The 25,213-nt window shown below is 39.4% G+C and overlaps 1 protein-coding gene across 2 annotated transcripts in view; it reads left to right on the top strand.

The window, feature by feature from the left end:
- The window catches only part of ARHGAP28 (Rho GTPase activating protein 28), a 72,333-nt gene that overhangs the window by 44,191 nt on the left and 2,929 nt on the right, over window positions 1–25,213 (top strand). For both annotated transcript variants that reach the window (XM_086609201.1, XM_009981855.2), the window contains exons 3-12: window positions 1,617–1,834; window positions 7,451–7,538; window positions 9,487–9,644; window positions 13,230–13,395; window positions 13,516–13,607; window positions 14,957–15,034; window positions 18,325–18,487; window positions 19,971–20,053; window positions 21,890–22,087; window positions 22,778–22,921. In XM_086609201.1, coding sequence (XP_086465327.1) covers window positions 1,617–1,834; window positions 7,451–7,538; window positions 9,487–9,644; window positions 13,230–13,395; window positions 13,516–13,607; window positions 14,957–15,034; window positions 18,325–18,487; window positions 19,971–20,053; window positions 21,890–22,087; window positions 22,778–22,921 — 1,388 coding nt within the window. The remainder of the gene's footprint in view (window positions 1–1,616; window positions 1,835–7,450; window positions 7,539–9,486; window positions 9,645–13,229; window positions 13,396–13,515; window positions 13,608–14,956; window positions 15,035–18,324; window positions 18,488–19,970; window positions 20,054–21,889; window positions 22,088–22,777; window positions 22,922–25,213) is intronic.

The following is a 25,213-nucleotide window of genomic DNA, read 5'->3' as shown; positions in this document are numbered from 1 at the left end:
TATAGGGCTGGTCATACCTCATCTAACACAGAACAGGGGTTTCAGAAGCAGATATTTTTATAGAGCTTTGTAAAGCGACAAGGCAGTTAACAATGAAGTCAGTGATGGTACATGTAAGATGCTTTCGCTTTTTCCTACAGTCCAGCCTGTAATTTTCTTTCTTTTTTTTTTTTTTTTGTGTGTATATCAAACTGCAAAAATGTAGCAAACTGGTATCTATCAATCTGCCTGCATTCTGGTGTCAAGAACAGGCAGTAAAGAGAGAGTGGAAATACCAACCTGCCATTAAGACCAGTGCAGGGACAAGAACAATACATGTATTGACTAGTTGTTTTATAGAACATTCTGCAAATTAATCCATTTCCTGTTTGACTTGTGTATTTGTAATACCTTTTCTTCAGTCAAAGCAGGAATAAAATCATTGTCTTGTCTCAAGCAGCACATTGCTGAGCTAGGACTGTTCACAGCACTAAAATGAAGACCCTCAAAATCTCTCCTATGTGAAGAGAGATTTTAAAAGACTGTGATAGTTTACTTTAAAAAGCAGACAAATAAAAAAGCAATGACGGCAAAATTTAAAAATACTAAATGATTTTGAGAAGGTAGACTGGGAGCGTCTCACTGTCTTACAGTGACAGGGGATATTCATTTAATGTAACAGGTAGCAAGATGAAATCCTGCATTGGGTTTGCATGGCAAGGTTTTGGTAGTGGGGGGGCTGCAGGGGTGACTCTGTGAGAAAATGCCAGAAGCTTCTCCCATATCCAAAAGACCCAATGCATAATCTCACTACAGAACCAGTTGCCATGTCGAACCAGTTGAGAAGCAGGTATTGAACAGGATTCAAGGAGATTTTAATCACTAATCAAGACACCAAGAAAGGCTGGGGTGTAGAGTGCTAGCCGGCCTTTTATTATTAGAAATTAGGATGATACTTAACATGTAAGGATAGCTATTTCTGCATCTTCCACCCCTATCTGACCTCTTTGACACCTCCTTCTATCTGACCCTTGTTCTTTAGTAAGCAGCTCTGGCTCTTAATCACCTTGGTCAAAACAGGCTATTGGACTAGGTGGACATCACACTTCTCTCAGTGTGGTATCTTCACTAGGTGTCTGACTACCAGCTGACTTTGGCATCTTAAATCTTATCTTAAGTGTGTAAACACATTATTCTATTGTATACACCACTTCAGTATTTTTGGTTATTTTAATTTATCAGTTTAATTTCCACCTGCCAAATGGCTTCATCTGGTACAACGGGATACAAATGGTAACAGAGGGGACTGATGCTCTTGAATGAGGGGTTAGTTTTTAGCGACCTTACTGTGTCAGGCTGGGCACTCTACTGCCTTCTTCACATGGGTGTGTTAATGCACAGGTTAAAAATACCTCTTCTGTTCTTCTCCTAAGCCTCTCCTGTGCAGAGACTGCCAAACTGAAAGTTGACAGTATGTTGACAAAACTAAATTAACTTACACTTGTGGCCTAAGACAGATTAGAAGTGGACTCTTCTCAAGGTAAAGGCTAAGGCAGTGGTCCACTGTGCCACCTCCCTTCCTTCAGCCCCCTCTCCTTTCCCTGCCAGGCCTGGTAACATGTTCTTTTCCTCCACAGAAGGTGAGCTGGAGGCAGAATGGCTGCAAGATGTAGGTTTATCTACGTTGATCTCGGGAGCTGAAGAGGAGGATGGCCAGGCCCTGTTATCCACTCTGACCCGAACTCAAGCTGCCGCCGTGCAGAAGAGGTACAATACCTACACTCAGACCCTGAGGAAGAAGAACAAGCACACAGTCCGGGATGTGCGAGATATCTTCGGCACCAATGACTCTTCCGTAAGTAGCTAATGCATCCTGCCAAATGCTTTTGAGCTTGATTGTTATGCATCTTGCAAGTGGCTCATCAAAGCTTCTACCAGACAGGAATCTTTTTCTGCTGACAATGTACAGACAGCCAGTAGCACTTCCTGACAATAAGTCCAGACTTTTAATGCTGTATATACTACATTTTGAGAGGAAAGGAAGACACCAAATAAAATAGACGGTGCACAGTTTTGCAACTAACCTGTAACATAATGTTGTATCTGTTGCCAGCCTTCCTCCTGCAATCTCCTATCAAGACTAACATTTACTCCCTTATTTTTTGGAAATTGGTGAGTTACTCTTGGCAACTATTCAAACTTTTGCTGGCTTCTGGGGACGCTTGCTATTTACTCATCAGTCTCAGGGGTGAAGTAAAACTTCTCTAATGAAGCAACTGGGGTTCAAATATGCATAAGCAATTAAACACCTGCCAGAATGATTGCTACTGGTACACTGGCAGTTACATTTCACTTATGTAGCGAATGAAAATCTATTAACTGTTCGTTTGCTTCATGGCTTCAGAAATTAGCATTGCCTTTGGCGGTTTCATTCACTTTTCCCCAAGGATAGCTCTAAACACATCAATTCCTATCCTTACACATTTTTATTTTGGTGAATGCAGTCAATTGTGTGAGTTTAGTCCAACGCTCAAAGCAACACATATGACTTCATGTATGTCATTCATGGTATCTTAAATGGGAGTCACCAATAAGCTCACAAGCTCACCTTTGAAATGAATATTAAAGTTCTTGTCATTACAAAACTCCAAGAAAGTATTTTTCTTTATAAATTTGTTTTTCTTTATGAATTTTCTATTTGTCCTACGTTCTCCTCAAGGCTTGGCATCCTAGTTGAGTTTAAAACCAAAAATTGGGAAAAAAAATTGTAGCTGCATAGTTATAATAAAATTACAAAGACATAATGGTTGGAAAGTTAACTTATTTGTCTCCAATTTAAGTATCTGGGCTCTTTTGAACCTCTTGCACAAATCCCACAAATATATCCAGAAGCATCCACTAGTTTCCTGTGGGTAGATTTTCTTGCATGAGAAATCATCAGGCATGTTTGCATGAACATCTAAAAGCTGACAGCACTTCTTATTAGATTAGCACACTTCTCCCATTTTAAGTAACTGTAAGCCTTAATGCATTTAAAATTTTTAGACATAATAATAAAGCCTAAGTTTCCTAATAAATTTCAATCAGCCAAATAAACATCATACCCATTCTCTTGGATGGGCACATTATTGAGCTGGTTAGACCTGCTTATTTTTCACCTCTGTTTCTCACTTGCTTAGGAGCAAGGAGCTTAGGAGCTTCAGAGCCACTGCCCTTCAAATCGCTGTTTTACCTTCTCTGAAATTCCACTCACTTACTACATCTGTATTGGAAAAGTCTAAAAGATAAGACTGAAAAAGTAATTGAGACTTCTAATTCTTCTTCTCCAAAAATATGCAGTTCAGCAGGATGCTTACCTAAATGCAAAACACAGATACACTAATACAGCTGCAGAGCACACCATCACCTCCCTTCAAAAATCTGCAAAACAGATTGTATTTTTAAGAGCCTGCAACCAGCACCCTTTGGGCATTCCCATTGACAATTACTTCTATCTATCTCTGCTGCTTATTATGGGATTTAGAAAGTCCGTCCTAATTATCACCTCTTCAGGGACAGAGGCATTGCAGGGGTAGGTGGTGTGCCCCAAGTTGAAGGTTTCCTGAGCAGCCCTTTGTAAAGGGGTGTCAGCTGGAGCTCTGCTGTGTCTTAGACATGGCAGTACAGCTGTTGGTGAATCTGTGTGATGAATCAGTTTGGGAAAGTGATCTGGAATAAAAACCACCAAGCCAAAAAACTAAGAGCAACAGGGAACAGGGAGGGGTAAATCTTGTCAGCACAGCTACTGAAAAGAGGCTGGTAAAAAGATTGCTTGAAATGACACGCAGGAGTTTTGCTTTCCTGTCCTGCTTTTTAGTTGGCAAGGGAAGAAGTAAACTGTTGAAAATAGTAAAACAGCTCTAATTGCTTCACATAGCTCTATAATCCTCCCCATTAAGAGGATGGATTTACATTCTCTTCCCCCAACAAGCTAAGCATGGCAGGAGACTAGAGGGATGGGCCACAGGATGGATTACTCTCTTCCGTGGCTAATGACAAGAGAAAAGGTGATTAGCTCACTAGGGTCACCTGAGATGAGATTTAGGAGACCACTGAAAAGGCAAAAATAGTCTCATCAGGGGCAGGGAGACAGAGATCAAGATCAGCCCTAGTTTCTTGTCTGTGTTCTGAAAAAAACTGCCAGGTAGATGTTTTGCTATCGCTGCCTGGTGGCCACCCTCATGTGAGCCAACACAGAGCGAATGGTGCTTTTTCCCTCCTCCTGCCTTGAGGTCTGTCCACTCAGAGCAGGAGTGTTCCCTCAACAGCCCAAGTGGACTGGAATGAAAGGAAATGAAGTCATATTTCCTCTTTTTTTGTTTGGTATTGGATGTTTTTGGGTTTTCTTCTGTTGCCCACCTTGGAAAGGTGCCATGATCCCTGGGGTTAAAATGCAGCACCTGTGGCATCTCGTCCCTCGGAAAGTGATGCTGATCGATGCCTCGGTGGAGCAGCTTGCCCCAGCTGAGGTGACTCTGCTCTCCTTCAGACAGGCCTACGCACAGCAGACTCCACTGACAACCACGCTAGGGAGATTTAAATTGGATGGTTTATTAATCACAGTGGCCTGATTTTCCTTGCTGCTGGTACCCTGCTGCTTCCATCAGAAGCTATCGGCTCTGCTAGAGCTCAAAGCCTAGAAAAATCAACAGCAGAATACAAATCGGGGGTAGGGTGGGGGAAAACATTGATTTTATTAGTGGAGGGAGGAAAAAAAGCATCATGCTTGTTAACAGCCCAACCCTGTATGTTGTGATGAGCTAAAAGTCGTCAAGAGTTTTAGGGGCATTTTACTTGAGCAACACATGAGAAAATCATGTCCTAATTAAAGAAGAACCACTAACTAACCCAGAGCTATTTGCATGAAAAGGCATTTGTGACGACAGTGCTACGACGTATGCATATATCCAAAGCATGGGCAACTTGTATCCTAACCAAAGCTACAAGGCTGGCCTCCTTTGCCTTTATTTTCCTTCGCTTCAGGGCTGATAATAGAATTTGGTGGCTTTGGTGCTCCAGTGATTTGTTTTTACATCTTCTACAATGAGGGTAGCTACTAAAGAACTATCTACCTCATCTCCATCTTTTCCATCCTCTTCTGGTTTCCTCTTGCTATTGGAAATTCCTGTGTACCTTGTGCTAGTAAACATTGAGCTCATTTTTAGTATCAGATAATGAGAACTGTCTAATGAATCACTTTCAGTCAGAAATCAGGATATGAGAAGTCTTGCCTTCACTGGAGCCCCAGTCAAATGAATAAAGCTGTCCCAATTTTGTTAAGGACACAATTTGACACTTGGCTTTTCACATTCATTAAGACATGAGTTTCCAAGCTTTTTAGTCTTCTTTTTTACTAAAGAAACATTCTGGATCTTTAAAATTCATGCATTAAAAAGGTTTTATTGCCAGTCTTCCCTTTCTTTGTATCTTATTATAACAAAATTTAAACAAAGATAAAGGAGGTGGGGTGCTGTTTGCCCTGTTTGGAAGACATTTTCATGAAAAAAAAAAAGTCCTAGATTTGGCTTCTTTATACACTCTCGCTGTGGAGGCTGGGAAACAAGACCAAAAATGCGATTTTTTCAGCTGCCTCTGACATTGCACATGGGTCACAATATTCGATGGCTACAATCTGGAGTAGGTTGCAGGCTGCAGCAGGAAGCTCTGGGGGAGAGGCAGAGCTGTGCCTCTCTGTTGATTTCACCTGCGTAACAAGGCTGGAAGGATTTTTTTTTTCTTAATAAACTGGATTCACTGTAAATCTATTCTGAATACTGTTCACAGGGTCAGACATTTTGAGCAGTGAAAGTAGATGAGCCAGTTGCTAATGTTTACCATTAATTTCTCCATCTGGATCTTAAGCGGCAGAATAATTACTTTTATGTTTGATTTTCCCAAATCGCTGAGGCAAGTTTAACCAGCCCCTCCACTTCCATACTCCCACCTAAAATTTATATTGCTTTTTTATGTCCTAAAACCTTTTGTGTAAATGTTACGGGATTTTATCATAAAAGCATCCTACGGTTCTCCTTTTAAAAAAATCAATGGTCCTTACAATCTTCTGGCAAAGGAAGTCCATATGACTCAAATCCTGTTTGCCATCAAGTTTACGGGCCATTGAATGGACTCTCTCAGGAGAGGTTTTATTCATGTTACATTTGACTTTGTTACCCAAATAGCTCAGAGGATAAGGTTGAATAAAACAACTGCAACATTATTTCAGACTTCCAATTGGAAGAGCTGCCTGTGTTTTAAATTTCTGACATTTTTTGGCAGCCTGAATGCTGCTCCTGTGCATTGGCTACAAATAGGGAAGACAAAATTTCTGCCCTGAGGCATTGCTGCTTGTTGATAAACAGCCCATTTAGCAATTTAAAGAGCGATTTAAAGAGCAATTTAAAGAGCGGCTACTGTGAGCTCATCAGTTCTCTCAGCAGCAGGTTCGGCTGGAAAGCTGGGGCCGCTCCATCAGGCTCGGGGTGGGGGAGAGGCAGCAGGTTTGAGAAAGAGGAGGTTCCAAGGGCTCCCACCAAGATGCAAAGGGCAGCAGAAAAAATACAAGACTGGTTTGGAGCATTGTAGTTATTTTCACTGAGTACCTCAGAGCATCTTTTAAATTCCTGACTTTTTTTTTTTTTTTTCACCCAAAAACATTCAGATGAGCTGCTACTGCCCCATGGACACACAAACACTCAGATTTGTCTTTATGATGAGACCTAAAACTGCTGAGAACAAGGGCAAAACTCTGCTGCCAAGAAGAGGTGACAGTGCTTGAAAGTCACCTTCTGGACTTCAGAGCCCTTCTCTGCTGTGCCATACATGCTTCCCTCATTTTCACACAGTGCAGCATGATTTCTGCAGCAGAAAGAAATGAATTGGACTATAGAAAAGGTCTTTTTTCCATAAAACTTTTTTTTTGTGGTTCACTGATGAAGCGTTAGTACAGCGCAAGGACATCCGTCCACTAATAATTTGCTGGTTCCCAAATCCTGACAGGCAGTGAACAGCCTGGTTTCTGACAGGTGCTTGGGAGCAGCGGATGTTCAACATGTGTCAGAGAGTCCTCAAAAAGATTTGTGGCCAAAATGATTAAAAGCAGAATGGATTACAATCTGATGAGGACCTTTCACTTAGTACAATTATGTACAGCAATTTATTTAGTTAATTTCAGTTGTTACATAGGACAGGACTCATTAGCTACAGTGAGCTGCAATGTTACTGACCTCACAATGATTTAAATCTGTGCAGCCTGGAGAAGATTAATTCTCAGGCTTGGCTATGAAAAATGTACTCTGGTGAATCACAACATGTTGTTTAAACTTGGCAAAAGAGTATAAGATGAGAATGATAACGCTGTTGCTTGATCTGTAGCAGTTTCTGTCCACAGACTTTTACCTTCACTGCAGTCTGATCATTTTTCCTTGCCTATCAGCCCACATTTGAGACAGTTCCAGTGTCACCAGTTCCTTCTAATGGTATCCAGCTTCCTGGGCAGAAGCCAGTTTGGAAATCAGTTAGCTGTGAGTATGCCAATGTGTAAACAGTGTTCATTTCCTCCTAGAAAAATGATAGACAGAAAGATCCTTTGGTGGTTCTGAGGTTAGTCCTCGCTTCTGTGTTGGAGCCATACTGCATAAATATTCTTAAAATCGTTGTCAGCTTATTGTCATGCAATAACCAAAGTTTCCCATTCAAGACCGGTGTTGTACAGACACAGACTGCTGCCCTTGAGGCCTCGGTGTCTAAAAAGTACTGATCATTGCAAGGCTGGGAATGTAAAAATAACCTCTAAACAATACGGTGCAGAATTTGTCCAAAATATGTCAGCAATGTATTTTATTTTGTTGTTGCAAATCACGACAAGAAAGATGCATATTTCCTTTACATTTCTTCTCCAGTACGGCAGAAATCACAGTGTCAGAAATTTTTCATTTTTCTGGTTCTGCCCCATTATGCTGGTCTAATGGTGTTATTTGGGACATCCCTTAAACGCTTTGCCCTGACAGTGACTGGCAGTGCTACTGAAAATGATAGCTCTGCTCTATTCAGCATCTGGATAACTGTCAGCAGCCTCCCACAGGAACGTCCATCTTTTATTTTGAAAGCTCTTCCCATCACTGTTGTTCAGGGCTTAACTAAAGGGATATCAATACCCAAGTTTCAAAACTAATCTCTTAGATGTTTACCTCTGCATCAAGTGCCACAGACATTTTCCTTGGTTGCAAAAGCTGCTCTGCTAATACCTCTGCTCTGCAAGTTGTTGCACCAGAACAGATGAGGAATCACATGGCCAGGGGTACCATGGACAGTCTGTGGTCTCAGGTCCAAAGGTGGAAAGAGAGACGGAAAATCTTAAATGACTTGGCCATTAGATAACACCTAAGTCCACAGTTCAGAAGCCAGAAGCCACTTAATAACGCACTTAGCTTTTTCATACTTGAGTTGCAAAACAAAGGGTGTTGCAAAAAATGTGTAAGTCCCTGTATCTGTAAGTGCAATGACTCAAAAATCATGGGGCATGCACATGTTTTTAAAGCGTGTAATGCTTTTTAATTCACTTTCTGATTTCCATGGCTTTTGAATGCACTTGGATCATGTTAGTAAACTCTTCTCTGCAGACCTGAGGGCTGAAATTTTACTTCACTTCCAAAGAAAATTATGATTTTGTTCCAATTGTGTGAGTCTAGGAGCTGGACCTTAAGGGATAATGTAAAATTGTCCTGAGATGTGAGACATCAGTCATGAAAGTTGGCAACACTGGAACTCATGCATGTTATCACACTTTGGACTCCATGACAATAGGATATTTCTGTATTTGATTGCACTGATTTCAAAAATTTTCCTCTGGCATCCACTATTTTCAGCACGTGACTAAATTTTAGAGTAGAGCATTAAGTAATTTCACAATATCTACCAGAAATTCTAGTAGATAGACTGTTTTTTCAAACTGGAAGATTGTGCATTGAGTCCTGTTTGGGTGCTATGCACCTAAACTAGCAACTATGAGAAATATAGGTATGTGAGAATATAAATATATGCACAATGTCTAATGGTTGTAAATAAGTCAACAGTAACCTGAGAAACTGTGTCAACAGCATTTTTCTGTCAGGAGCTTTTATTTTTAATTGTTCATTAGACAAGCGCCAACACAATTTGCTGGCCTGAGTAGACAAGGATGGAGTACAAAAACTTGATAATTGCTGATAAACAGGAAGATCCAGCTTGACTGTCTTTCTCACGAAAAGCAACAAGTTAAATAGCCTGAAATTAAAATAGGGATTTTATTTCTAAGGGGTTATTTCCTGCAGACAAAACAGGAACATGCTGTGGTTTACACTGAAATTCCTTTTGAAGCACTTCCTTTATTACTTTCTCAAGATTTTTGTCATCTTGGTTCAATTTTTTAATGTCTCTGTACTAAATGCAAGCATGCATTCAGCGTTCATATATAGTTTCCCTTATTTTCAGCTAACAACTGTCTAGACTGTGGACTAGATAAAGGCAGCCCATCCATAACAGAAGAGCTCTCCTATGAGGTCTCTTTCTCAGAATCCATTGCGGTCCTTCTAAAAAGCCAAGAATGGCTGAAAAACCAGAGGTTCAAAAAGGAGGACTCTGCTTTGCCTGTAAGTTTATTCTCGACATATTTCAATTGTTTTCTTTAACCTAGTAATTTCCTCCTTTATATCCCCAGCACATTGGAGTTCGTTAAGATGCATTAGCTGTCATTTGCTATGTGTGCTTTATGGACACTGCCTGCTGTGCCTGCCTACTGCTAGTGAGTGATTCCCGGAGAGGCATCAAAGCTAAACTGGATATTCAAGCCCCGTTTTCACTTGTACCCATGGCAGATGAACACATGTAACTCAATCCACAAATATTGCATCATCCGCACTTTTTTCACGTAGAAATAAAGACCAGTTACTGGCAGTAAAACTAGAAATCATTTTCATTACTGGTCTGCTTTGCTACTTTATTCCCCAAAGATTATCTGCCTTTGTTAACACAAAGACTTAAAATTGCTTCGCAGATGAAGGGAGGAAAGCAAGCCTTAGTCCTGCAGCAGTACGGATTGCCTCCAATCAGTATTCAGTGCAATTACACTATAGGGGATACTAAGTCAATAGTTAAAGGAAAGTTTACGATATCATATCATATCATATCATCCAATCAGACATACACTGAGCAGTCATGCCATTATCTGGAATTATTTCTTGAAATCAAGGAATTCAGTTTTCTATTTCCATCAGCCCTCACAACTTCCATTACTGAAAACTAAAGAATTAGGTTTGTGCTTCAGATACCACATTTTAGTTAAATGTATGAAATAACTGTAAATTACTTGGAAGCATTTCCTGAATATTGCGATATCCTGAGGTCTTGAACTAATCTGAAATTGTTGCTACCCACATAGACACCGAATTCTCTGAGAATTACCCATTTATCCATCTCAGGCACCACCAAGGAAGAAGAACTTGAGATGCAGAAGTAAGTTTCCTTGTTGAAAGCAGGGATAAGACACCAAGTAGATTACAACTGGTGCGAATTCCCTGTGCTTTAGCATGTCTGGGTTTTTTTTTGTGGTGGGAATAACTTGGTGTCCTGCGGAGAGTAAGGATATCTCCACGTTCATCATGATTTTGGCAAAATCAATAGCAATCCTACGACCTCAGCCTTCACTACAACACCCACACAAATTGTTCTCTGCAACAGCTCAGACAATTTCCACTTGAAAGAGTAGGGAAACTGGTGACAAATAGGGAAGAGAAGATGCCACACTGAGTATCATGGAGCTGTGGATGCATAATTGAGTAGTATTAGAAAAGGTCAGTATCATGCTAGAGATGAACTACTTTGCATGCAGGACATCATTTTGTGTGCTCAGAAGAGTATATGAGAAATATGCCAGGTCACCACAGACAGAGTGTTTGTAAATAAAGTCAACAATTGTAGCTGTTGATGTTGGCATTTCTCTTACTTCATATGCTGCCACTCATGATATTTGTATTTTCCCATGGTGACTCAGATAGTAATGGGCCCCAGTAAAAAATCATCTTTTGCTCTGTTACATAAAGCAACCAGTCACCTGTACTCTGGAGGATTGTCCCTCCTTCCTCAAGGAGGGCCAACAGTGAGACTGAAGTCGTGCTAGTCTGATCCATTAATATAAGCAGCTTCATGGGTAGCATATACTGAGCTCCATGGAGAGAGATTGTATGTTGTAAAACACATGCAGCTCCCAGAAGAGCAACTCAACATCACTGTCTGCATAGAGTTACATGCAATTTCCCCAATGTAGGACCATGATCGATGTGACTTAGTTGAAGATATTACAGAACTAAGAGTCAGTAAGCATTTCAGGCCCATCTTAGTACACTGCATAGTTTCATGCAGAAACAGTATGTCACACAATATCGGACATGATCCTTAACCAAAACACTAGTAATCTAATTTCAGGATAGCTTCTTTTTTTGTAAGAAAAATCACCAGAAAATTGTGACGCAGGACAGAAGAAAGAGGCCTAGCCCCAAACTTTGTGTTAATGCTGCATCACGTCATAGTGACCCTAGGAGTCAATCAGTCACCACGGAAAACCATTGTAACTACCCTTTGTAATTGGTTTTGGAGTGTTTGTCATTTTTTCTTGGCAAACACACCTTTTCTCAGAAAATATATATATACTGTGTGATTTTTTCTTATTTCCGAGATGCTTTCTTGTGCTTTGACTGCTTTTTGACTTTTTGCATCACTGGAACCAAAATGTGTATATATTCTCCAGTATTTTGTGTTTCTTCAGAAGACTATCCTCCATGTAACTTTGTTACATTATTAAGTCTCAGTGTAAGAGCAACAGTGGTATTACTGCATTCTGAGGAGGGAAGATTGTGGCCTAAAATACCCCAGGCAGCATGTATTTTAGTTACTCCATCTCCTGTACTCTTTCTCCTCCAGTTACGATCAACCCTTGTCGAAAAACCATGTACAGTGTGATTTAGGAAGTCCTAACTTACATTATGTAGATATCCTTTGTCCTCTCTTACTTTTAAAATCTGTTATGAGTTTATTTCTTTTTTTGTTGTTGTTTGCTTTTTTCTTAATCTCTTTGACTGACTTTGTCTAGAGATGGGTTAAACTTACTGAGTCCAAAGTTGTTTAAAAAAGGGAGGACTGGGTTGAAATTTCCAGAAGCAAAACATTACTAAAGGCTGGGTTTCCACTCAGTTCCCTAAAGGGAGGAGATGATTTGTAATGATATTTATTTATACCTCTAACTAACAATTACTGGTTTAAATTACAATTAAATAAATAAATTAAAAAAAAAACCAACATACAATACCAAAGATCCACAGTTCTTTGAAAAACATGTTTTCTACTTTAACTTTGTTATTGTGTCTAACAATTATGTCCAAAACTGACAAGTATTTGTTCTTTTTGACATTTGTACAAATGCTTCTATCATGACACAACATTCCTGGCTTTGGTCCATTACATTGCAGTTTCTAAAATATGTAGACATCTTCACATGCCCCCAAATTACTAAGTATAATTTAGTTCAAGCCTCCTTGAATAAATTATTTCTTAGCTGCTGGGAGTCCTGTTTCTAAGCCTAAATGCTTCTTGAGTAATAAAAAGTACCAGTAAATTGGCAGATTGGCATCAGGACTAACTGATTTTGCCTCCGGGCTTTTATTCTGATCCTTAGCTTCAACTCTCCTATAAGACTTCATAAATTAATAGTAATATGCAAAGCAGACATGTATTCATTATACATACACACACACACAATTGATATACAGCAATATCCATGATGAAATGTGTCAGCTACTTCAACAGTGTTCAAAGATGCTCTGGGCGAGGCAAAACCAGAGCAAAATGTTATATCCTGCTAAAATTGGGCAAAAGTTTAAGTAGCACGTAGCTCATTTGTCGCAGCCGGAATATGGGCACTGAGGTTAATGCCTCTGCCCCAGCACCACTTACCGGTCAAAGCGCAAGGGAACGTGATGATCAAGAAACTCGATTTTTATGTTTCGGGTGGATACAAGTTATGTCAACATACCAGACCCATATAAAGGGTTGTAGCTCAGCTCTTTGGTGTTATCCATCTACCCTAATACGACTTCCTATCACATATGGGCATCTCTTTCTAAACAAAAATTCATGTCCTGTAATTTTTGTGCAAATAAAGATGCGACCCATCTCTACTGTAGAAATTCATAGTTCGGAAAAGCCGGTTTGGACTGACAGAGGTTGGAGACCTTTCTCCTGAAGACATGAAGAAGATCCGCTACCTCTCCCTGATTGAGCTAACAGCCTTCTACGATGCGCTGGGGGTGGAGCTGAAGAGGAACCGCGCAGAGAGGGTGCGGGGACGAGGTACCGTGCTGTGGCATCCCCATGGAAGCCACCTGGGCACCCCTCAGCATAGCTAAGGTGGTGCATACAAGGCTGTGCTTTCTCTCTTTCACTGTTGTTGTTGTTGTTGTTATTTTAAAGAAAATGGTCTGTTTGGAGTCCCTCTCGCCATACTGCTGGAGAATGATCAAAAGAAGGTTCCTGGAATAAAAGTTCCCCTCATCTTCCAAAAAGTGAGTATAACTCGGCCTTTTTGGTCACTTAAATTCAGTCTTCTGTCATTTGCACTGACACTCAAAACAGTCACCAGATAAAAGAAGATGCAAGCTTTACAGACTTGAAGGTGTCTACAGGTTGTTTGTTAGCATGTTGTGGTTTGAAAATCTTGTGACAATGAGACAAAATTTTCTCCTTTTGTGTGTACTGTGGTGGGGACCTCTTTCAAATTTTTTAATGATATGATACCATACAGGAAAATTCAGGAAACAAATGTCTGGCTTTCTGTTTCCCTTTCTCACTAAATTAGAAAGTCATTCAAAATTGTGTGTGTGTGCAGAAGTGGCAGAGATAAGTTGTCTCAGGAGTTTTAATGTCTCATGAATTCAAATAACAGGTATTACCTTGCTGTTATTTCCAGAATGGAAGTGATATCTTCTCATTGAGGTTTGTATGACAAGACAATGTCATTTATTTAGGTCATATGACAGTACAATGACATCCGGTGGATGGTACACAGGTACAGGTACACCGACACAAGCACACATGCGATTACACAGGTTTACATGGACTTGAAACTGCAACAAATTTCCCTGTAAATACCGACAAAAAGGGAAGTGGTGTGGAGCGTCAGGGGAAAGACTGGTATGACCTGAATATTTACATGACTTTGCAATCAGCTCCACAGGTCCTCTGTCAAGATACCATGGGAAACCAGAAGGATCCAATAGCTAGGGCAGCAAGCAGAGCTGGTGGTGAAAATCCAGAGCTGTATGAATAAATGCTGGGAAATTATTTTTATTTTTCCTCATTCTAGATTATGTTAAATCAGAACATTTATTTTATTTTTTTTTAATAAAGAATTAGAGTGGAAAGCCTATTCCTCTATTCACTGAGATTTCAAACGAAAACATCCTGGGATCATTTTCTAATCTGAGTTCTCAGTTCCCAGAAATGTATGTTATCTATAGACTTTTCCATTGTGCTCCTCAGGGAAAGACTTAAACATTTCTCAGAGGTTAATTTTCCCTCAAAACACCATTGTGCTTTACCTAGTGTATCTGCCCTTTTATTAATATGTTTATGTGTTAATTGTTCTGTAGCAGTGTCAAGTCTCAAATCAAGGACAGAGGGGCCTATTGCATTATCAGTTTTCCATACTCTGCATACTCCGTATTTCAGGGTCAGGAATATGGAGAACAAATTAGGATGGTCTACTTACATGAGCTGACTTGTTTTTATTAATAAATTACATAAAATGTATCTTTTCCAAGCTAGTTTCAAGGATACCTAGACTCAAAAAAAGTTAATAGTACTTTTAAGTGCTTCTGAGTATTTTCCTGGGTTTTGTTGATTTTTTTTTCAGTTGCTGCTCAAGCTTGAGGAAACAGGTTTAGAAACCGAAGGAATTCTACGAGTGCCTGGATCTGCCTCCAGAGTCAAGGTACATGCTCATGCCAGTTTTCTGTCTCCTGGACCACAGACCCTATGTGAAATAATACGGTACACACAAATGTACACTGCATATAAATACTGATGCGTGTAGATATTCCTACCAGTGAAAGGTCAGATCGGTTCCTGGGAACCAATAAATCTCAGAACATGTGGTCTGTTGTTTTGCATTTGTTAGTGTTCTATACAAAGCACAGACTTGACACTGAATGCAGTTTTTCTCCACTAAACATTGAGAGATCCTTTCAGTTTATCTCTGTCATCCGAAATTGCTGTGATCTTATCTCTGTTTTAATCTATTTCAGAAATCCAGAGTCGCTAAACTGAGCAAACTTCAGATAAAGATCTTATTCTATGTCATTTTAACCTTTGTGGCATTTTATTTCTCATTTATCTTCTGTGATCTTACAATTTCATGTTCCAAGTGAGAGAAATTTGGCCTGTATTCACTGTTTGGCAGCCTCCAGAAGTGCATTTTCACAGGCTATTTGCGGGCTATGAACACAGGCTAGTTGGTACTCAATAACCTGACATTGCAGTGCAGTAATGCTTGCAATCGTTTCTCCAGACTAACTTGATTCCAGAAGCTGAAAGCCTTTGGCAGAGGCAAATTAGGAAACCGAGTTTTTTCTGGGCTTAGAAAGAGTAGTATCTACCTCTTTCCCAGATTTTTGTTTTTTTTTTTTCTAGTTTGGTTTTTTTTTTAATCCGATTTAAGCAACTTCGTACAGTGCATCTCAGTCCTTTTTTCTCATCTTCAAGAAAAGCTAGTCTTGCTTTCTGAGACAGGGATTCTCAACATTGTGGCAGCCACACAAAGAGTCATGATGTTGGGGATTGCTAAACATTGATGGCATAGGGAACATAAAAAATGACTGTGCTAGAAAAAGCTGCACCACTTCGATGCAGTGAAACGAAGATTGGCAGTAGCATCCCAGCTCCCTTTGACTCTGCTAATTGATAAAAGTGCTCAGAACCTTGCAAAGTGCCACATCTTTCAGATCGGAACTCCTCATTCAGCCTGTACTTTACAGCTTCCTCAGTTTTTCATACAAATACTTAAAAGTATTATTTCACACAATCTCAATTTTTTCAAACCTCTATGGGGAGATTACACAGCAGGGCGGTGCTCTACCTAATTCAATTACTTTCATCTTCTTTGCACCTATTGTACCGTTTCTTGTTCACTTCTTATTCACTACCTATATCCAGGGAGCTGCTATGAGATACGACTTTATACGTAACTCTCCTATATTAGATGATAAGTTAAACGGCCCATATGAAAGTTTTAAATTATTTGAGTTTTGGCTTCATTTAAGTCTGTCCAACAAGCCAACCAAAGCAAATCCAGATTTCATCCTTCAAAGCCTTCATACATTATTATGACATTAGGATTTGAGGACATTCCAATTTTATTTCAGTCTTGTTTGGAGAAAGAAAAGGCATATGGAAGTGATTAAAGGTTACTCTTCTGTGAAACAAAGAATAGAACAAATAAATACAAGTTTTCCTCTGTAATCTGGTTTGTAACAAAAGCTTCAGTGAACCAAAAACGCATGGTAGTCTACTGTGGGATCATTCAAGTTTAAAAAAAAAAAATTGCAAAAACATTTTTTAAAAGTACTTATGTGCATATATATTTGTATATGGCAGGGGGTGAGTGTATAAAATACACATATATGCTTGCCTGTGTGGATATATATATTAAATGTTTATGTTTCAAAAATCTTGCTTTCTGTTTCTACGGATTTTTTCCATTTCTCAGCAGAAAAATGTGGAGTAGCTTTGTCTCTCCCCTTGTGATTTGGATGAGGTGAGGATTTCTCTTCCACGTTTCCCAGTCAGTTACCAGGAGAGAATTTAATCCAGGTGTTTGTATGGATAATGTGCAAAGGATGTGAATACAGAGGAAGCTGAGATAGCCCAGATTGCAACCAGTAAAAAGTGCTAGCAAAAATGAGACTGTAACATTATGTATGAAATTCTGAATGACTTTCTATTTCCTTTTGTGCCAACCATTTCACTTCATTATGTGTGACCATATTTGATATGTAATTTCCTTCCATTCATGTGAGGTACGGTAAACAGAATCTATTTTTTAAAGTTTTCTGTCTGAACGGACTAAACTTTTTTGCATAATATTAAAGTACATTTGACAAAAATGTGATCTGAAACCTGAATATTAGCTACAGTTGTAATTTTTCATAAAGGGTCTCACAAAAGCCAGCAACAAACTTCCCATGGGTAAGGCAGTGTTTGGCCAGTCGTAATTGTGAAAGCTGCATTATTTATGGATATCCTTCTACTACAATAACCTCCTTCAATCTTAATAACATGACAAATTTTTGAGGACCTCACATTTTTCAAACAGTGATCTGGGTTTGAAGCCAAATTCTGTTCCTACTAGGAACCTTACTGAGTATTTCCCGTTCACACACACATGTGAAACACTGATTACTTACCTTCCAGAACTAAATAGATCTCTGTTATACAGCAAGATGCTGACATTGGAGAACAAGAGGATTAAATGGGCACTCAAAATGGTATAATTAATTCTATCTTATCTCTATAAGAATAAATAGTAATAATAGTAATAATAGTAATAGTAATAATAATAATAATAATAATTATTATTATTCTATCTTATTCTCTATCTCTCATGTTTTTTGAGGAGTTTTTTTGGCGTGTATTAAGTGGAGGTTTTCTGACAGCAATGGTTTGATACCTTTATTTATCTATGAAGTGATAAAATTATTTATAACTATCCTAAAAGAAAACATCCTTCTAAAGACAGGAAGGCCTGAAGTTAAAGCCATTTGGTCAAGGCCTGTGGACTTGGATGCCAACAGATTGTCTAGCAAGTTCTCTGGCAGTGAGGAAGAACTGCCACTCCTTTGTGATTTAAGGGTCAAAACCTCTGGGGAGTGTTTTAAACAAAAAGAACAGCTATGCTAAAAGTCCTGTTTAGTTGAATTTTCTGTTTCTAGTTGTAAGACGTTATACAAAATTGTCTTCCTTTAAAATGATTCAGATGGGTCACTGGCAGAAATCTAGCTAGTGCAAAGCAAATTTAGCCTGGGTTGCAAAATGTCCTCAGGAACCTGATCTGTTAACCTGCTCTGAACTCTGCATAGCTGAGCCTGGACTGCTACTGGCCAGGAGCTACTTGAATTTAACTATGGTGTAAAGCTGCCTGTTGTTTGTAATGGGAATTCTGAAATAATCTCAAACCGCCGGGTCAGGAGAGATGATTAAAGGTCAGATGTTCCTTTTATCTTTCAGAATCTCCATCAAGAACTTGAGGCAAAATTTTACGAAGACACTTTTGACTGGGACCAAGTACGAAATAATGATGCAGCAGGACTGCTGAAAATGTTTATAAGAGAACTCCCAAGCCCCCTCTTCACTGTAGAATATCTGCCTGCTTTCATCACGCTAGTGGAAAGTAAGTGGAAAAGGAGTTAGTGTGGACTGATCTAGAAAAAACGTCATAGTAGATGTTACATTTTTTTCTCTCTCTGACGTACAGAGAAAAAAAGGCCCAGTATATCGCCTAAACATTTAAATTTTCTGCAAGCTTTCCTTTTCTAATGGAAAAAAGTCTCTGCATTCAGCTAATGAGTGTGAGTGACACAAATGCTTAATGTGAGATTTGAATTCTGTGAGCAAATCCTGGCTGAGCAATGACTTTCATACATAGACTCTGATTCACTCAAAATATAGATTTCACAAATGAAAATGTCTGCAAGGTAAATTCAGGTCACTGCCCTTTAGCTGATATTCTGTTGGATCTATTTTATTTTTCTCTGAGTTTCGCCTGAGGTCAGAGTATTCGTACAGAGATATATGTGATCGCAGAAAGCTTCAGGCAGTTGGGTTTTGTTTTCAGTGTACATACTCCCCCTCATTCTCAGTACATTTTGTTCCTTTCTATTCCAGGAAGAATGCAGTAGTACCTTGCCATACCTATTGACTTCATTGTAAATTCACTTGAGCTAGGACAGAGTGAAACTATCAGAATGATGAATTTATTAGGCAAATTGGTACAGAAAAGTTAGAGCCCTTATATAAGGTTGCAGCCAAGTTTGCAGTGTCTCTGTGAAGTAGTTTAAAGGGCACAAGGAGGTGACCCCTTCCTGTAACCTTCGTGTACCTGAGCACGCTCTTTGTGAGTCCCAGACTGCATGCAGTTACCATTGCTTAGCAGTTTGGTGGAGAAGGATGAACATGAGATGTTTGTGCAGAATAAAGAAACTTTATTCCGTCCAACAGATACATGGTCCATAACACTCTTTTTCTCCAAACCTTTCTTATCCATCCTGAGTGGATACAAATGACAGTTATTCTTCTCATCTTCTCCACCTCAGCTCTTCTAGTAAGCATTACACAGTATCAGTATATACCAAGTGCTGAAAACATGATAGTATTCTGTAACTGACAAGGGGCTCTATGTTTCTGTAGAATGCTAGACTTGGGAAAAATCCTTTTTAAGTTATAAGCCATCAGTCTCCACTCCTATGGCACAAGCGTTCAGCAAATTGCTCAATAACAGCAGTCTAAAAATTTTATGAAAACAAATATCCATTCTGATTTGAAAGGGGAGAAAAAACTTGATCCATATACAACACATTCTAACCACGAGATCAAAGAGAAACTGGTTAGTACTGAAAAATATTGACTCCTTGCTATTTAGACAGAATTTTATAAAACCTTTTCTCCCCCTGTGACAAAGATGATGAGGAAAAATCCACTCATTACAATTGCTTTCAAATTTCAGGAAAAGATTATGGTTAATAAATATCTAAACATAGTAGTCTCAACCAGGTAGTAGTTGCTGTGTTTCTAGAACTGCTGACCCAACAAGAATTTTAGAATAAACCAACTGTAATTGGGATTTAAAAAAAAAAATTCATTATTCATATTCTCAGAAATCTCCAAGATTAAGTTACAGCTACAAGCTTTGCATTTGTTGATAATGCTGCTGCCTGAAGCCAACAGAGACACAGCCAAGGTAAGTTCTTTGTTTGCTATCACCTGCCATCTGTGGTGCCTTTTGACTTTTAAATGAGACACACGTTTTTTTCCTAACAGTCAGTTGATCAGACACTGCACGGTGAAAGTATTCATCTGTGTTTTTCATCATTTCCTTGAAAAGATGTCGCAATTCCCTGGCCGTCATTTCTCTTACAAGCAATTAAGAAATAGTTGCTAGAGGTATCCAACTGCTGGTGTCAGTAAATGGCTCCCAGGCATCATTTATTCTGGAGTACCCGTTTCAAACAGGCACATTCCTTGCATAGTTTGGAAAAAGAAGGTCCAGTTTCTGGATTTTCTATATAACTGGAATTCTCTGGGATGAAGTTAAATGAAAAGCTTGCCCCCAGAAGCTTGCCTAGTGCACTCCCAGTGCTGAAGGGCTTCCAGGGCACCGGACCAGACTCGAAGAGGTAGTCTGAAGTAAAAACCCCTGAAACATACATCTGTAGCATGGATATCAGGACCTCAGCCTCAGCTGGTTTGCCTTACCAACCCACACCCACATCCACATCCACATCCACATTACCTCCTGATACAAACAAGATGGCTAAAAGTGTGCTTGGGACCTCCCAGATCTGGTTGCAGCTATGTTCTGACCCTAAGAGACACTGGTTGGTTTTTGCACTCATTTACACATAAAGGAAACCAAAGTGAACAAGCTGCCTGAGATCTCCCAGACATTTCATCAGGACCCCTGATCACCAGGATCCTGCAAGTCCCCTTCCTCTGAAAGTCTCCCACTAATTTCAGATATAGATTTATGAGTACAGGTGCCTTCTTTACCTGTATTTATTTATACAATACCAAGGGACAAGAATAACAACTCTCTTTAAAGCACTTGGAGGCCTACTAGTGCTCTATGAGGAATGGGGGTTATTTCTTCTACCAAAGTCTGTATCAATATAGAGCAGTATATGTAAAACACATGCTAGATGAGTGGTCTTAATTATTGCTAGGATTTTACATGAAAATAGAAGTGATGACAATACTGAATGCATGCCTACTTGCTATCTATAACGAGATTTTAGAAATTTCTCCAACACAGTTTCTGTTTTGTAATTCCTGGGTTTGTAAAAGTGGTTTAATGGCAATGTCAGGGTACAAAGACACTGGTTTTAATGATATGGTGTTGCAAAAGGACTCGTTGGCAGACCCCAACTCTAACCACAGCTGCAATCCATCTTATTCAGTCACTCAAGCACAATTCTGAATAAACTACTCAAAAGGGAAATGAGTTTCCTTTGACTCTGCCATGCATGTGCAGAAGTGACGTAAACGAACAACCACTGAGCGCTTCTTGCTTTCATTATCCGAGAATAAAAGTTTGGGGGTTGCTGGCAGAAATTCCTCAGATTATATCACATATGGGACTGGTGCACATTCAAAGAGAGGCTGATCACCCTGGTGACTGCAATATAAAAAGCCTTGGCCAGATATATCAAAATGGACACCTTAAAATCTATGAAGAAATTGACTATTCCATTGCAACACCTTCATATCTTTGCTTTACTAGAGAATTCAGAGCCTTAGTGCAGGCACTGCACTTCACTTATAGATTTGGGATTATGCTCTAAGTAATAGGTAATTTATTAATGTACATTTTGATAAAATTAACTATTCCTCTATGACTGATGCAGGTGGTTGTGCCAGCAAAATATCAGAATAATCCAAACTAGAATGCAAAACGCCCTGAATTTCACCTCCAAGTGCAAATATGGCAGCTTTCTAGCCAGACGCGCATTTGAAAATGTTGCATTTAGGGAGTAAAATATTTTGTGAGACTTAACATTAACAAGTGACATTTCTCCAGGCCTTTCTTCAGTTCCTGAAAAAGGTGGTCGCTAATGAAGGGAAAAATAAAATGAATTTGTGGAACGTTTCTATGATTGTTGCACCAAACCTCTTCATCTACAAAGGGAAACGTGCAAACCAACAAGAAATGCAAGCAGCCGCCACCACAGCACACATTGTGCGGCTTTTAATTCGGTACCAGGACATCCTGTGGACAGTGAGTAATGCTGGTTCCTTCTTTATTGCTCCTGTACATTGAAGTATTTTGCTATATACAGCAGCTCTGTAGAAATCAGACTAAACTGACCTTCCTAGAAGAAACAGTTAGCTATTCTTTGGAAACTGGCTGGAGTCCCTAGCTCTAGAAAGTGATAGGATGACAGATTCCTCTGGGTGGAGTTTTACCTCACCGAAGATATCCATTTTAGCACACATTGTCCTCTGGAGGTACCTATCCCGCACCATTAATTGTACAGGAGAATGCATAGCAAAATGATTTAATCTAGATGCTTAGGTGAGGTATCTAGACTTGAATGAGATTAAATGACTGCTTAAAGTTTAGCCCATAGTACTTGCTGGACTTTCAAAGGTCGCCATGAAGATGAAGATGTCATCTGGTTTCTTCATAACAGAGGGAAGGTACGATGGGGATTGCAAAGACAACCTCCTAATAAAGTTCATACTACTGCCAACATCGCTAAAAAGTTTCATATGGTATGAAAGATGATTTATAGTCTCACCAAAGGAATAACTGTGGATTGTTAGAGGGAGCTACTAATTGCGTGTATCTTCTGGGAATAAGTAGATCTTCTGTGGCCTAAAATTCAGTGCCTTTCTAAAGCCCCAATATCAATTTTATGGGGGAAAATATTACTGTACATTTTCAGCTCTGGCTTCCTCCCTTTAGGTCCCATCCTTCCTGATTTCCCAGGTGAGAAAAATGAATGAGGCTGCAATGAACAACAGCAAAAGACAGCTGATGTTTGACAAAGGAGTGAGAAAACTTCTGAGGAGAAAGACCATGGAGCGGGAGAGACCTGAAAGACCAGAGGTGTGATAAAAATATATCATTTTCAAGGGCAGACTTAACCAGCCTCCCTCCTTTCATCTCATAAAAGCTTCTGAGGGTGGGGAGGAAATTTTGCTGTACAAAATAAGCTGATTTAGGAGCTATCTTGAAAGACGTGCTTCCCAGTCCAGCATTTTGATAAGACAAAGCTTTGGGGCTTAATCAAGAAAAGTCGAGGAAGGCAGAATGATTTATAGCAGCCCAAGATATAAACTGTTACAAACACATGCTGGTTTTGTACCCGTTTTATAAGAAACTGGTCATATGTGGACTTGACAACAATGATCTGTAGATATTCAACAAATATATGGATCTGTAGTTGAGTAGTAGGGTGGTCCATTTTAGGATTAATTGCACTCACCCATGTCATGGTCTAGGCCACTCGATATTCTCCTTGCAAGTTTTAGTTTTCCAGCTTTGCACTAACCTCCTAAGCAGAGAGAAAATCTAGTTTGCCTAACATAGACACCAATACTGGGTCTAAATTTAAGTACCTAATGAGGTAGCTCTTCTCAGGTCTGTGTTGTTATTCCTCGTATAGGTAGAGGACAGAGGTGGACACCTTTGAGGATTTCCAGAGGTCCTGGTGCAATTCAGACTTAGGAAAGTCTGATACAAAGACCTTCCTTTGGAGATCTTAAAGCCATCAACCTTTCTCCATTGACTGCATACAGAGTTTAGGATCTTACTTGAGCAAGGCTACTTCAATAGACACCTAAAATTAACTTACATGTTAGATGTAACATATAATTTCAGCAACAAAGCATGTTGTGTACAAATGCACAATATATGCAGTCCCTATAGCAGCTTATATGTAGTATTTCCATGTAAAACTATCTTTAATAACCTGGAGATAAAGTCTTTAACACCTTCCATGGTGATTTAAAAGGATGGAGATTGGTGAATTGCAAGAGGAGTAATCAAGGAACTGGTCAAGGCCTCCATAGCTATTGAAGAATAGTCCTGAAGAACAACAGAAAATACAAATTAGGAAAGAGTGATATTAAGAGATTGAAAGAAATAGAGAAGCAGCCATCTAATACAGAGAACAGAGAAACTGCAGAAGGCAATCTCTGGGAAAAAAAGAGGAAAAAAAATGGATATATATGAATCGTGAATCCATAATAATTCAGCTTTTGGAGAATTCATTTGCCAGCACTGACTGAACCATATTGTGGGTAGGACACACATTTGTGCTGCAGATGGAGACACAGATGTTTGTTTAAAATGGCAGTGTAGACCACTGTGTTGCAAAACCGTACTCCCTCTGCAACAAATACAGTGAGAGCTTCTAAGGAGAGTCGATTACTGCAGTCATTGCACCTTCGGGAAGCCAAGTTCATTGATCGTAGTAATTGGCTTTGCATCTAATAAAAACGAGACTAGCCATGGCAGGTAGCTGAAATATGAAGGGTAAATTGGAGGCAAACCCTGTTTGGATAACCGAGTTGAATTTTGAGAGCACTTAACACAATCCCTGGGTCTCAGATGTTCTAAATTACACAGGGACAGAGACTGGAGAGACTATTGTACTCTGCTCAGCATGGTATTAACTGGATTAGAACTGGAATGCAAACCTTGCTAATTGATTTACCCTCCATTAATCATGGAGGAGTGCATAAACTTCATAATCATCTGAACACTACACAAGGTCAAATTTCAAATTAACAGAAACCATATGGTACTTCTTTGATATTTTACTGTACATACACTTGATCTTGTTGAAGCTATAGGAAGCGGAAACAGAGAACTGGATCTTCATGCCTCAGGAGAATTTAATCTTTGAAAGGAAGACCTAGTCATTTTTATGTACTTTTAAATAAGCAGTTGATTCACTGATCAATGTTAACAGAATTAACTTTAAAAATTGCCAATAACAACTTGACTCATTATTACTGCAAGCAATCAAAATTCAAGGGCAATTCAAAGGCTGTACTTTTTGTACTTTTTTTAAAAAAAAAAATAGGTTGGGATGGAAGGGACCTCAAAGATCATCTAGTTCCAACCCCCCTGCCATGGGCAGGGACATCTTCCACTAGACCAGGTTGCTCAAAGCCTCATCTAACCTGGCCTTGAACACTTCCAGGGATGGGGCATCCATCTCTGGGCAATCTGTTCCAGTGTTTCACCACTCTCACTGTGGAAAATTTCTTTTTTGTATCTAACTTAAAGCTACTCTCTTTCAGTTTAAACCCATTACTCCCTTTATTCCACATGAATTTATGCGATGCTTAGCAAGGTGTTGTGTCTTTGTGTCTTATCTTATTATACTGT

The sequence above is a fragment of the Tauraco erythrolophus genome, chromosome 3, assembly GCF_009769465.1.
Source record: "Tauraco erythrolophus isolate bTauEry1 chromosome 3, bTauEry1.pri, whole genome shotgun sequence".
NCBI lineage: Eukaryota > Metazoa > Chordata > Aves > Musophagiformes > Musophagidae > Tauraco > Tauraco erythrolophus.
Note: the sequence above shows the minus strand (reverse complement) of the source record. Positions and strands in the feature narration are given on the sequence as shown.